The sequence below is a fragment of the Micropterus salmoides genome, unplaced genomic scaffold, assembly GCF_014851395.1.
Source record: "Micropterus salmoides isolate LMB-PRFRI ecotype aquatic unplaced genomic scaffold, ASM1485139v1 Ms_hic_scaffold_13, whole genome shotgun sequence".
NCBI classification, from domain to species: Eukaryota; Metazoa; Chordata; class Actinopteri; order Centrarchiformes; family Centrarchidae; genus Micropterus; species Micropterus salmoides.
The window spans coordinates 27,451,971-27,467,416 of NW_024040374.1; the positions used below are offsets into that span (position 1 = coordinate 27,451,971).

Sequence of the window (15,446 nt, forward strand, 5' to 3'; positions counted from 1 at the left end):
CTACTGCTTTATGCAAGATTTGACTGGCTGTAAGGAAACAAGCTATTCATCAATGTAGATGGAGAACAAACTGTATTTTGACCAATTAACGCAAAGATAAAGGGCGCCGCCATGAAACAAAATGTAATGTATACATTTCCACCTTTCGGTTTTCGATTTTTTTCTCCAAGGAGAACACAGGACATGTGGTTTACAGAGCACATATGTATGCTGTCAGAAATGTAAATGCAATTTAATTTCAGTTGGACTTGAAGAGAATTTGAATGGATGGGAGGTTAATGCAAAATGTCTCATCTGGATCCAATTTGCTTTAGGGAAATTTTAAGGAGATGGCTGATATTTGTGAAATCTCAAATAAGATTTTGCTACTCCATCCATCAGTCACACATGTTTCACAATTAGAGACAGTGAAGTTTGTGACCTCTGGTTACTTGTGTTGACAGTAAGCAGGTGAAATAGGACAACTTAGGTATGATTAAAGGTGAATACTTGCAGATGTAACAGATATAATATTTTTACGAGGGACACTGACTTGTAATGTCGTAGACCACCACAGCCACAGTGGAGTCCCGTATATAACTGGGAATGAGGCTCCTGAAGCGCTCTTGTCCCGCCGTGTCCCAGAGCTGCAACCTCACCTGGGGTTCAGAGAGAGAAAGCTGAGGAGGCTGAGATTATTCAGATAGTCAGAGAGCCTGGAATCAGTAGGCTCACTCCACGCACACATACAAGCTTACACGTCATGTACACCGTCATAAACATGCACAATAAGTTATGTGTCTGAGCGTACACAAGATTCACACATTATATATATGAGCACAAGAGCAAGAGATTCCAAGATAAACAGACACGCAGACAGATTTGATTTTATTCATCTACATATCACAAGCTACAAACAAGCTGTTCATCTGGGTTTCAATGCATGCATTACTGTAGTGAGGAACAGTTCTACAGTACGTGCAGGAGGTACTGCACTACTGACACATTACAGACATTTAACATCTTGACAACATCATCACATTATATAGCTGTAAATGAGGTTCTTACCGTTCGATCTTCCAAGTACATCGTTTTCGACAGGAAGTCAATTCCAATTGTGGCCTAGTTTAGGGAAAGAAGACATCCATGGATCAACATCACGATAAATACCTTGTATTTACTGAGAAACTGACTAAAGCAAGTTAAAGAGGCAAAAGGTGACGGAGAGTGCAGATTACTGTACGATCCATGGTTGATTAGAGTCCACATCACCCTCACATCGCCCCATGTATGTGTGTAATAAATACCCCTACAATATAATGCAAGCTTATAACATTCAATTTTAATAGACTGTTGATTTAACTATGTGATTAATTTTGAGTCTGTAATATCCATTGACTGATCATCAAATGCAGTCAGTTTTTAAATTGGAGCAGGTTACAGTCAGCTATCACTGTGCAAATATTCCACTTCAATAATCAGAACAGCTTTATTTTTTCAATATGTTGTGTATTTTGTATGTGTTTTTATACTCAATGGGCTACTTGAAATCATGGCTCTCATCATCCCACATTATCCATTTATAATAGCAATCTAATCATTCCCTTATTGTATCACGAGGCAGATGGCACTGTGTTGCCTCTTCAAGGGATGTTTACTTTCCACAGCCAAGCCCTCGGCTTTCAGCTTTACTGACTGCTATGATATCATCAGGTGCTCTGGCTTGGGGCGACACAAAGCCTACAAATCAATGTTAAACTGCAGATCTGGGTTTGTTTGTTTTACTGGATTTTTCTGCCAGAACAGTTTGGTTTTGGACATGTGACAATAAACTTTCAGATCTCATGCTTCTTTTCATTATGAAATTCAGTATTAGCAGTAACTCTTCTATTAGTGTTGGAAATGTTCCGTATATTCTGTTAGACAGTAGGAGCTTTAAATATTTGTATTAATAAGAACAATAGCTGCATTATGAAAGACAGAAGAGTTTGGAGTGGGAGACTTTTAATGACAGCTGGTTAAGGCAGATGTGGTTCATGACCATTTTATGCAGCACCTCCAGATGTTTGGTGTCTCAGTGTACATGTGAGGGGGCGAAGGTGTAAAGGGCTTGTCAGCAGCTTGTGTAGGACTGACCTAGGATTACGCAGCAGTGCCCAGCTGCCTATTTAAAGCCTGTGTGACCCCAGCCCGCAAACTCCAGCACTGGCCAGATGGAGCACGTACTGTAGATGGCTGACGGGTCTGATAGGCTAACAGGGAATGACACTGAATTTCTACTTGTATTTAACAGCCAAGTTTATTGTTGATAAATTTTATTTGTCCTAAAATACATTTGATACATTTTTTCCCATCCATGACTAAGCAGGTGGTCCGTTGTGTTTGTCTATGTTAGGCAGTCCAGCAGGGAGCCCACTGCCCACTTTGACAGAACTGGGCATCAGCAGCTTGATCACGCACTCGTTTCCCTGGCAATGCTAGCTACCACAGTGGAATAACTCAGAGAGTCTGGCATGAAGACAGGAAGTCATTAATACACTTCCTTTACACTCATTCAGATGAAGCACAGCCAGTGCTTTGACTTTCTAAAAGTAAAATAAATTTTGTCTAATTTATATGTATGCTTTTTATTATCAGCACCAAAACTGACAGGTGGATTACATGAACTTCCAGAATAAATCCTCTGTTTATTCTGGCAGGATATGGTTTATAAGTGCTTAACAACTTTCTGTCTGTCTGTCACTGGAATGCATAACAGACCTCCACAACAGCCCAAAGAATGAAGATACAATTAAAGAATTTTTGGGCAAGCTAAGAAAACTTGATTTGGAGTGATATTATTGACACAATAGCTTGAATGCAGTTAAAGCAATAGAAATGTTGCAGGGTTTTTTCTTGGGGGATAGCAGTTGTGCTGTAGGCGGTCAGTTTTAAATATAGAATCCCACCCAGACAGCTATACATGAACAGATTAGATGGCCAGAAATTATTAATAATTCTTCTCTGCTCTCTGGACTGGGGCCAAAAATGCTTAGATCTGAGGGATTTCACTGAAATATTTTAAATGCTTTTTTGACATTTTAACTAGAATCTGGCCTTCAGAGATTAGTCTTAAGATATTTTTTCATATGTGGAAATCATCATTAAATGAGCTGATTTTGATGTAAATATTTGATGTGCGAGCATATCAGGAGACATTAAGAACGACTCCATATAATGCAAGCAACTCCGCCTTGATCGAGTCAGGGTGAATAAACTGTATCTTACTAAAGCTGACCAAAGCTTTTTGCATTAGTACGATTTTCTTAAATGTCCAATTCTTTTCTCTTCATATGTAATCTCCATTACCAGCAACAAAGATTATGCTTGTAGGTAAATCTTTTTCCCAGACTTACCACATATGTGTATATAAATAAAAGCAATGACTAGAGCTTAAACAATTAATTCATCGTTTCAGTTCATTTTTAAGCACAAATGCCAAACTGCCACTGGCATCAGATTTTCAAAGGTAAAGACTTTATGCTTTTTGTTGTCATGCATCTTTTTAAAATGAAAAGCTTTGGGTTTTGGACTGTTGGTCGGGCAAAATAACATATTTGAAAATGTCACCTTGAGCTCTGGCAAAATATGATTGGCATCCTTAACTATTTTCAGTCAAGACAAGAAAATAATCTCATTAGTTGCGCCAATTTAAGACAATCAGAATTAACAAAAGATTTTAAAGACAATTATATATAGGTATTTGTGACAATCACACTTCCAGGGTCACATAATATGTAAAACTAATATAATCCATTAATGTTTCCCAGTTTGGGTGATGAGAATTGAATCAAGCCACTGTGACAGTCATGGTACCAGGGTAGATGTTCCAGTAGGTTTATAAGCACTTGAAAATGGTGAATCAGCTGGCCAGACTTGACAAAACACACATGATTTTTCAGGAAATTTATTTTATGGAACCTTGTAATCCCTCTGCTGTTGCAGAGTTGACAGTTTAATTGTCCTGAGCTGCAGACCTTATCTGGGACATCCCAACTGTTAGCAGACAGTGTGCTATGAGCAGTCAAACACACTGATTTTAAAATGTTAGCTAATGTGAGACCATTTCTGACAAATCCTACTACGTCATTGACATATCGGGAAGTGTGTCGAGTAACACCAGAACAAAAATCCCTGCTGTATTTTTCATTTGGCTGAAACATTATCTCCATTTATTGAATATTTAAATTCAGACAGTAAATGTACTTAACTAGAACACAATTTATTGAGGTGAAGTCTGAAAGTAATAGGATGATTAATGTGGAAAGTGTTTCAGCAGTGGGCACAATACTGCAGTGATGGATTAGGCCTTAAATATAGTGAGAAGAAGGCTGACTTTGACTTTTTGGGAGTTGCAATGACCAAAAACTTCACAATAATTCTTCAGTCTCATTATCCCGTAAAATTGTCTAGCAATCAGTCTCTGAGCCAACATATGTACATGCATACAGCCCAGCGCTTTATAGGCATAGGCTTCACAGTTTAGTCAGTAAATTATATTTGCACAGGTAAATTGTTGGATTTATGACCCAATAAATTATTATACTATTATATAATATTTGTTTTTTGTAATATGGTATTTCTGCTTTTATGTAAGTAGAGAATAGGAATACTTCCACCACTGCTGCTCCCTCCAGGACTTTCAAGGTCTACCATCTGGCAGGGATGCTGTTATACCAAAAGACCTTGAGTCATAGTAAGCACACTGCCATTTGCTCACAGTGCCGTATTTGACAGCAGTTTGTGAACACACCAAATCACCAATTAATTTGAAGTTCACCGCCAACACAAGACGGAAGAGATGAATCTATGATCATGCCTTCATCAGACAGGAGGCTGTGGTAATAATATATGTAGAGCATTACAATCACAGCTTGCTACTCATTTTACTCATGTCACAGAGCATTATTAGTTAGATTTGTACTCGACTACAACATTAATTTAAGGTTAAACCAATCTTCCAACCCTGATAGCAGATCGGGTTGTTGCCGCAGCAAAGACAAAAAAGTGTCAGTCTGTTAGGAGTGTGGTTTTGTGTTCATGTTTTTCCTGTTTAAGTCTGTTTTGGGGTTCTGTATTTCTATAAGCTTTGATCTTCTCATGTTTAGGGTTTTGTTTAATCTATTGTTCATTCGCATGTTTAAGTTTTCTAAGTATTGGTCTTGTCTCTTATCTTAGTTCTTAGTCCTGTGCTTTAGTTCATGTTTAGTGTTTTTCCCGGTCTGTGTACTTCCGTGTTTTATTATTTTGGTCTGTGTCTTAGTCCTTAGTCTTATGTCTCTATGTTTTAGTGTAGTCCTGTTTCCTGTTTAGTCCTGACTCTGGCCATGCAGTCTTTCATGTTTTGTGTTTTCATCTGTTGGAATTACCTTTGTTTGGACTCTTGCCTCGAGCTCCCGTGGAAGCCTGTTTAAGTTAAGTTTTGAGTTAATAAATATTTTCTGAACTGCACCTCCTCTCGTATTGTCTGCATTTGGGTCCACACCTCAGTCTGCACTAAGCCTTACCCATGACACACTCTGGCTGGCTAAAACAGACAGAGGATCAGGGCTGCAACTAGTGTTATCATATTTCCATTACTGATTATCTATCATTTTCTTCATTTATCATTTAGTTTGACATTTTGCTTGATAACTGATTTAAATGTTTAATCAATTATCAGAATTGCTGCAGATTCACTTTCTGTTGATTGACTGGTAGCCTCACATTTAAGCTGGAAGTAATGAAAGTTTGGCATTATTCCTAGAAAAAGTTACTGTACTTAAACAATTTTGCACTAATCAATTAATTGTTTCAGTTCTGTCCTGTTTACTCAAATAGGGTAATACATATTAGATACATTATGTTAAAACTGTTTTGAAATTTCGTGAAATTAAAAAATTAATTTAAATACAGAAGGAGGAGCTCAATGGACATACGTAAAATGTCCAATAAATCACATTCGCCAGTTGGTAAACCTAACAGCTGAGTATTTGGGCAGAGCAGACAGATGCAGTCACAGCCTGGTGGCCAGATCTGACTGACAGCTCCACCACAGCTGACAAAAGCGCTCTGCCTCTGGAGGGCTCTGAGCCCTTTAGCATGTGCTGCCAGGCACTGAGGACGCCTGCCTCTGTCTCTCCCGGTTGGGTGGCTGGCTTGATGGGAGTCTGCTGCTTTAGAGGCAGCAAATCTGGCCTTAGTCATCCTCCTGCTGACTAAAGCCACGCTCTGTTTCATCTTTCTGATGGCCCTCTAAATATACTGCCGTTCCTCCTTCAAAGGAGTGAACTGGATCTGCTCACATCTAAAAGCTTGACATACATGAAAACAAAAACATGTGGTGATTCAGTAAGTAGCCCGGAAAACCTTGACTTCATAAATCTTCTCATCAGGACAGATGTCACCTGCAGGCTCACATTCAGAGCATCTTTCCACCCTCACTGGGCAAATCTAGCCTCCCCTCTGAGCAGCAGCAAAAACACTCAAACTGAGCTAAAGCATGCAGCATTTTAATTAATACTCAAAGGTCTTAGGAGATGAAAACTGCAAAATCATTCACAGCCCCACCTGTCACTGAGCCAGGGAGGAAAGAAAAGTGGCATTAAGACACACGACACACACACACACACAATAATTTAGGAGAGACTGAGCTTTGGCTCAGAAGGTGACTGTAAGAAGGGAATGACAAGGCTGTTTTGTGGACGTAGGGTTAAGTGGTGGATTCAAATGGCTTTGTTTTACACACAAATAAAATAACCAAATGATTTTCATATTCCTCCCTGGCTGCTGTTATCATTTGGTGCACAGGCCATTACACTAACATGGGGCAGAGACTGACATTAAACAGCATATGGGGACATTATTAAATAAGCCTGCAGCTATAAATCTGGCATCTGTCTGCCCACTTACAATAGGAGGACATGGCTGAAAAAGCGAGGGTGAGAAGAGCGCTCTGTCCCTTCAGGCCTCTTCACAACAAGGCTGGTGCATACGGCCATTTGTCTAGAAAACCGCGTTCCCCCATGCTCCACCGAATGACTGCACTAAGGGTGCTGAGTTTGACGGCTGCTGGATTTCAGAGTCGTTATTTATCTAGCTGCATTCAGGTTGGGAGTTTCAGCAGTGGCCTTGGTGCAGGCAACAACAGATGCCCACATTCACTCCAGGTAATAGTACTTGGGAGTGTGCTACTCTCTGAAAATGATGAAGGAAATGATCGTGTCACATTTGCTATCCATGCCTTATAGGCTTTCTCTATGAAGATATTCATATCACTACAGTCATACTATATTGCATAATACTGGATTTAAATTGAGCAGGGGTTTTCAAAGTCTGCCACTGTGGAACGCCTTTTTAGACAAAATTGACACAATAACAACAACAATAATATTAACTGAATTTGTCACTCAAATTTTCATTATTATTATGATTATTATTAGTAGCCTAGTAGTGGTCGTAGTAATATTGTCTTCATTTTATTTGGGCGATAATCCTGTACGAACTATAATCCTATAATAATTTGGGGGACAGGAAGTATAATGTTCAGTATATTCAGTGAGTTACAATGTGGCCTACAGCTAGTTTTTTTCTAGCTTTACTTACATTCTGGCTCCATTAGCAGTTCCTGTTTGCCCATAAATGTACAGACAACTATTACTAGATTACAGAGATACTGAAGAAAACCTAAAAACATGATGATTCTCAGACAAGTTATGTCTTAGTTATTTCTCAATGGAATATTGACTTTTTTCTGTGAAGGACATCGCAGATAAAGATAAAGAGTGTAAGACAGTGTAAGAATCTTAAAATGTGTGTATCTATCAGAGTATGTTTTTTATGCAAATTGCAGCAATTGGAAACTAAGGATTTTAAAGTACCATAATTGCCTCCATGAGCTGTGTGTTACAGCCACTGCTTCAGCTGCAACTGTTGGCTGATGATAAGCTGGCCAAATCAATGCTAATCTAACTTTGTGTTGTTTTGAGAACACCAGCATGCACCTTTGACCTCACGCCTCAGCCCACCTTACTCTACTCTGTGTATAGGCAAGCCTCACAGTCTGAAACCCTCTGAAATAGAATATTGAATTAAAAGAAATCCATTTCCAAACTTCACTGTGGGGAGGTGGGACAATTTGGGTCCAGAAATACTAATAATGGACAGCAAAATATAGAGGCGTCTCTCCATTCCACTATCAGCTAATCATCCAGCAAAAACTCTCCAGGTACATTCCCACCATTGAGGCGCTGATATGGTGAGATGTTGGGTAAACAGTTGTTATAATAACTCTGCTTCCCAGTCAAGCCCACAACCAACTTTGCCCAAATATTATCCTGTTCCATGACAACTGGTGACAAAGACATGTTAAAAGAAACACCTATGTATGATGAGGATTCAGCAGCTTAACAACATAAAGACATGAGCCCTAACAGTCAGCGTGAAATGTCTGGCTCTGTAGTCTTTCATGACTTGTGAATGTTGCAACATAAGAGGATACAGCAGCAACTATGAAAGCACAGCATCACAGGGCTAACGCAGACAGTTTAATCCACACACAATGAGCCATCCAAATCTCATTACAGCACAGCACAGTACTTGTGTGAACACTGAAGAATAGACACATTTTTTTTCTTTTTTACTTTTTTAGGTGGAAGGGGTTTGCAGGATGCAGTAAGGCCAAAGAAAACAGGTCTTTGTAGCAACACTCAAAATATAATGAAAACTTACTAAATACAGACAGAACAATATGTTTGACCAACCCTCAGTCTGTGCACCAGATGTTGTGATCTCCATTCTCTCAAAGCAAAATACAACATTTTGGGAATTATGCTTATTCGCTGTCCTGCTGAGAGTTAGATCAGAAGATTGATATCACTCTCATATCTGTCAGTTGAATATGCCAGCTACAGCCAGCAGCTGTTTAGTTTAGCTTAGTACAAAGACTGAAAACATGGGGAAACAGTTAGCTTGGCTGTGTCCTCCTACTACAACTTGTAACTAACACGTTATTACTGTTTATTTAATCTCTACAAAAACCTAAGTATAAAAACAGCAATACACCATTTTAGAGTAGGTTAAGCGCCAGACCATTGTTTGGTTCTGAGTTGTTGCCAGGGAACCAGTGGAGACTCTTTTGTAATATTGTTATTTGACATTCATGCCAATAAAGCAAAATTGAATTTAACTGAATTGACTCAAGAAATAGTCCAGCTCATAACCCCACATAAAATGGCATATTTACTCTTTGGTTTTGTGAGTGTTAAACAAGTGATGTTAATTAGTGAACATTAGTGATTTTGTTACCTTTGGATAGAGCCTAGCTAGCTGTTTCCCTCTGTTTCGAGTCTTTGCGCTAAGCTTAGCTAACCAGCAGATGGCAGTGCCCTTATACTGAGCAGACAAATATGAGCGTGTTATCAATCTTTTTAATGCTACCCTAGAAAACAAATAAGCATATTTCCCAAAATGTCGACCTGTTCCTTTAACAAACTTCCTTTCCTGGTGTTTATACTGAGGAGGACAAGAAAGTCAAGTTAGATGGAAGAGGTGAGGAGAAAGGAGGCACAGAAGAACTGAAGCAATCTGTAGAGACTTCAGAGATGATTAAAAGGCAGGGCTAGATTAACACTTGCACTTGAAGTCCATGTCTCAAGCTTCAGAAGGACCAGGAGGCTGCAGAACATTATTAACTCTACTGGCCTGATAGCAGGCATGCCGGCTAATTTATACCTGATGGAAATGTCTTTTCTAACTCACAGATGATTTTAAATAAAAGCATCAACTCTTCAAATTAAAATAGAGATGGTATATAGTTGGATAAAGTGAGGTTCAGGTTTTGGGTTTATTCTTTAGTCTTTGAGTCTCTATGGACTCGCCTGTACTGCCAGGGTACACACTGTACACATACTGTATTCCTAGTTTGTTATTTTGCACATTATCCACTAAACTTCCATGCATTAACAATATGAAAACTTTGTAAAATGATTTTAACTTAAAATAACAGCTTCAAAATCATTTTGATGGTACACTAACGTATAATAGGGAATGCCTGTTCTTGCACTATGTAACTTGGGTTGAGTGGGTACGATCTCCTGCGAGAAGTGGGTAACGCTTTGCCGGAATACGTGACACAAAACCAACTATGGGTCTTCAGCTAGTTATAAAGAAGAAGCTAACTCAGTATTCTCAGTATGGACGTCATGGCAAAGACCAAAGAGAATTTTGACAGAGGAAGCTTAGGAAAAAAGAGAGTGAAGAGAATAAACCTCTGACTGGGTTTTAGTCGTTGACGAGACCTTCGCTAAATAAAAGCTGCAAGACAGACACGAGCTGGCCTTCTTGCTGTTGGATTAGTAAGGAGTATTAGCTGGCTTACTATGTCTTGTGTTGTTGCAAATGCTTTAATTTAAACACATGAAACAAGACTGCCTCATCAAAAGTTAAATAGAAATAAATATTAAAAATTAAAGTTGTATTTCTTACTAGACGTTTAGCAAAACAAAAGTTACCTCTTAACTTTTTTTCACGCTCAAGTGTTCTCATATACTGATGGTATTTTAAAGCTTCTTAGGCTAATCTGCTTGTGCTTTTTTCACACATCGCATAGGCTCATAACACTGTACCTTCCCTCAATAAAGAGCCTGAGTGAGCTAAGACACACACACACACACACACACACACACACACACACACACACACACACAAACACACTCCAAACTATATTAGGAGGAGGGCAGAATAGCTTTGTGAGATTTATTTTTAATTCCTTTTTTATTACTATATAAGTAGATACTTTTTGCTTATAAAGCAATAATACAGCAGGCTTTATTTAAGGTCCTTTGTGTGTCAGCAGACACTTGCAAAGACCTGCTGTCGCTGCATAAGCAATATTCTGTGCTTCAGATCACAAGTGAGATTAGGCTGCTTTGGAGAACAGGGTTAGAAATAGTGATCGCCCGAGGGCCCACAGTGCTCTTGATGTGGTTCAGTTCAGAGGTGTCTGTTTTAACATCCATGTTGGCCAGAATGTCCTCGTTTTACACACGCATACACAAAAAGTGTTATTTATGGTGAATTCATTTTCTTGATTATAATGTTTATGATTAATGTACATCGAAGGAACACAAAACACAGTGTGACTGATTCAAAATTGATCATTAGAGAGAAAATATTCAGTGCCAGTCAGTGCCTGCCGTAGAACCTACCTGATATGTGTTGTCAAAGCTGTCATACATGAACCGTGTGATCAGAGACGTCTTTCCAACTGCAAGGAGAGAAAGAAGGAAGAAAAACACAGAATGCGTTAAATGAGAGACAAGGGGCTTTGTCTTCCTCTACTCAGACATTCAATAATTGTAACAGCAGGATTGGTGGTTATGGTTTCTGCCGTGGCTGTCACTGCAGCCCAGGGAACTCATTACTGTGTGTGGGGGTGACCAAGAGGTCAGCAGGGGCATCAGGTCCAGATGTAATTACAGTACTGCTGCCGCTGCTGGCATTGTGTGTGTTCGTACATTTCCCATTTAATATATTTAATGGGGCGAGAAGGGTGATGAGATGCAAAGATGCAAACTCTATTTTACAGAACCTGAGGGAAATCAACCACTTTTTTAGCTAAAAGGTTATTATCTGGGGGCTTCAACAGGTTTTGCTGACATTTACAGTTGTCTGTCATCTGCATAGCATTGAAACCAAATGCCAAGCCAACACACTGATTAATTACGGGTAATAAAATGACATCCGGTTGGTTTTAAAGACAGAAAAGCTTTTTTCTCAATCATCTCCTTGTGTCCATTAACTTTTAATGGACACATTTAATATAGTTTTATACTTTCTGTCAATATAATCCAATTAATCCATCCTGTATAGACACCTTATTTTGAAAACCAGACATTGTCACATGTGTATCCTCACGCTAAATTCATCATGTCTGACCCAATTTGATAAATAATATTGTATGTGGTTCTTGTGTCTTTGTAAAGAGAGAAACTGACAGGATAAAGTCGCTAACCTGCCTGTCAGCTCGTTCTGGTCTGTTTCACTGGATTTACCATAAAGGCTTGAATATGTGTGTACTCCAAATGTAGGTGCTGCTAGCTTAATCGCCTTCTCAGAAATGAGGGACAAACACTCAAAGCGGGTCAGACAGGGCCTGTTGCCTTTTCTAAGACGTCAGCCACAGATGGAGCGGATGTGCTTGAAGACAATTCAGCAGAACAGTGTCTGCAAACGGCGATTTTTTGCGTCTTACTTAGACTATACTTCCACACTGCCAACATGTACAACTTAAGTGTTCGGTACAGTTTGTTCGGTATTTTGACTTGTTAGGCCGAACACCAAAAGTGCTTTTTTTGCTATTTTTGCCCGATTAATTTCGGTGCATTCCTAGTTTTCTGTTAAAGTTAGAACAGCTTTTATTATTCCCAATGGGAGATGTCTCTACGTCTGTTTTTGACCAAGCTTGAAGTGGGCGTGGCTCAGTTGGAAACATTCTATACAATGTATTTGTCCCACACAAGAGGCAGATCTGCAGATTTTTTTTTTATTTACACCCACAATAAATAATACATAAGAATAATTTTTTCCAAATTTTAACAATGGTTGTTTCTTATTTAGTTGTGAATATTTATTATTTGTAAGAATTTAGAGGGGCTTTAAGTTTTTTTAAAAGCACAGTATCCCTTGAATAATCTCCATCACAGGCCTAAACAGGGCAACTCCATGAGTAATTGCAGCACACTGCACAAAATAAGATCTTCATCATGTCAAAAACTAATTTTTAACTGTCACAAACAGTGCAACTAGTGCTATGAATCTACAATCTGTTGCACACTCTATTGATTACCCTGATGAATGTCTGTACATTACAAACAATAGCTTACAGTAATCCTGGACTGCCCTCTCTCCAATCGCTTTGTAGGGGACTTTAGCGATCACAGATAGGAAAACATGTTCTAGCATTAATTTCAAGCAGCATTGGCAATAACATCAATATCATGTTATGGTATGTGGCTGACAAACGACCACCTAATTCAATCTAATTTCAATGATGAATTTATCATTGTAGCGGCATAAGGCACGATGTACCTGAATTACTTCACTTATAGAAAAGAAGGCTGGTGAGACATGGTTGACTCATCGATAGATGAGGCGTATATGGTTTTCTGATTTTTTATCCTCAGTGGTTTTACTAATGAAGGGGACTTGAACAGAGCAAATAGGGAAGCCAGCAGGAATCAATCACATCCTCTTCTTATATCCATTTAGCAGCAGTGCAGATGGTTGGCTGAGAGCTGGTATCGTATATCCCTCTAACTCCAGTGGAACAGATCCAAAGTGCTACAGTTGCATCTAATCTGCCAGTAAATACTTGCCAGCCACTGCATGGTGCTGACCAGCATACAGTTTACTGACATTTCATCTTATTGACTCTAGACTAATAGACCTAAATCTACTCATCTACATAAACCCCCAGAGCAAAATGCAACATCTTTTTGTACAACTGCCATTCCTGATTTGCTGTTATTAAATATTTGAGAAATGTCAGTTCATTATTCATGTGAAAGAAATGTACTGTAACTGAGTCCTCAACATTTGCAAGCACAGTCTCACTCAGTAAACACAATCTGTCTTTAATTCACAGTTCATCAAATGGGCACCCAGTTACAATTGTTTACAGAAAAAGTTTTAATCAGGCAGACTAATTACATCTGTCTGTGCCCTCACTTGGTTTCCATGTCTGCAAGGCAGGATCTGATGAGCAGCTACTGATTATGCTAATGATCTCATGCTAATTTATCAATACAACATCTAGCTTGCGTAGCTCCAGAGCTGTCCTACTTTAGATAGATACCAGCTCATTTAACACGTTCCACTAACTCTATCATGGTCTAATTGGAATAAAAACTCTATCATGACTCATCTAGTCGTCTAGTCGAGGAGCTGCAGCAAAAGCTCGGCATTTAAAGAGTATAAAAGGTGGTTCCTTTTGTTTGATCAGCAAAAGTGTAAGGAATGGATTAAAAAGTGTGTTTGTCTTCTCTAATGAAGGCCTAGTAAGTAATACTAGCATGTCTGGGTAACTAGTGATAGTTCCATGAAAGTGTTAGTATACCAGAGCCCTCTGGTCCCAGTTACTCGGCCCACTGCAGCAGCAACAACATAGCAACAGACGAAAGGCCACAACTGTAAGATAGTTTCAATGTTCGTACCTCTGTTATTCTGTCGTTACAATATGAGTAATGGTTTAAAGTAAATCAAGGAACATCTGGCTCATGATGCAGCCTACAGAACATTCTCCACTTACAAAACCTATAAGCACTTTGGAAAATTTAACTACAGAAGTATTACAGAAGGGGACTGTTGTTTTATTATTCTAAATAGACATTACATTGTTAGTGTACACTTGTGGTTATAGTACTTGCATCTTTTATTTTATGTAGTTCCAGAGCAAAAATCTTCATTAAACAGTAAAAGTTTTAAAGTTTGTATAAATCAATGAATTATAGAAGGAGCCTACACTGTCTGGTCTTCTTCTCTGGTTTCCCCCTGGCGTTGATACTGGTGTTCATTCTGAATAGTAAACCTCATTCACTTAATGGTAACGTTAGCTAGTTAGTGTTGGAGATCAGTAATTCACTTGAAATATACTTAATTAAAATGTTTTAATTAGGCTTAGGGGGTGACAATAATCATTAGTTGCACCCCTAGTATGTAGGGTTACACGTTACATAAGATAAACCTTCACTCAGGATTATCCAATGTGGTCCTACTAAAACTAAACTATATGAGAATTTAGGGTAACATTAATAGCTCACTCATGCTCTGCAGTGGATTTAAGGGGAAGTTCATCCAAAATGACTCACTGATTAATTGCCATCCTCAAATTATTTTTTTCAAAGTGTTGTTTGGAAATTAATCAATAGAGAATGAATCTCATCTTTGTGTCCAAATATCTTATCGTGTATAGCTATAGTGTACATATGAACAGAAATACGATATGATATTAGGGGTTTTTTCAACTCAGGATGCTGACATTTTGCCTGGGACATGCTGGCTTTAGCTCTAATCTTTATTACATTACTACACAACAAAATTAGCATTGTATCATGCATCTAGCCAACAAATGCATATTTAAGATTTCTCATTTCTATATGAGTAAGCCGGAAACATTAAAAACTCAGCCTTAGACAGAGTTTCCAACCAACTTACAGCGTTAATGTTAGTCAGCTAGCTACAGCTAATGAAATCTGTGACAGTTTTTAGATAGTCAGCAACAGTCAACACGATACATTTAGTCTCCTCCTGCTCTCTTGGGTCATGTATTCTGTGTTTTAATACAGCTGAATTCAGAATATAGTTGTTCTCAATTACATATTTTTCTGTTTCCCATAAACCATAAAATCATGAAACGTCAACACCATCACTGAGACGTTAGAGGCGACGAT

General features: G+C 38.6%; 1 protein-coding gene across 2 annotated transcripts in view; it reads right to left on the reverse strand.

Annotated features, from left to right (window-relative positions):
* The window catches only part of rab6ba (RAB6B, member RAS oncogene family a), a 49,933-nt gene that overhangs the window by 15,544 nt on the left and 18,943 nt on the right, over window positions 1–15,446 (reverse strand). Inside the window, exons 2-4 of one of the 2 annotated variants that reach the window (XM_038716695.1) lie at window positions 11,205–11,263; window positions 1,048–1,101; window positions 533–659 (exon numbers count right to left, since the gene is read on the reverse strand). In XM_038716695.1, coding sequence (XP_038572623.1) covers window positions 533–659; window positions 1,048–1,101; window positions 11,205–11,263 — 240 coding nt within the window. The remainder of the gene's footprint in view (window positions 1–532; window positions 660–1,047; window positions 1,102–11,204; window positions 11,264–15,446) is intronic. The other variant, XM_038716697.1, reaches the window with a different exon arrangement.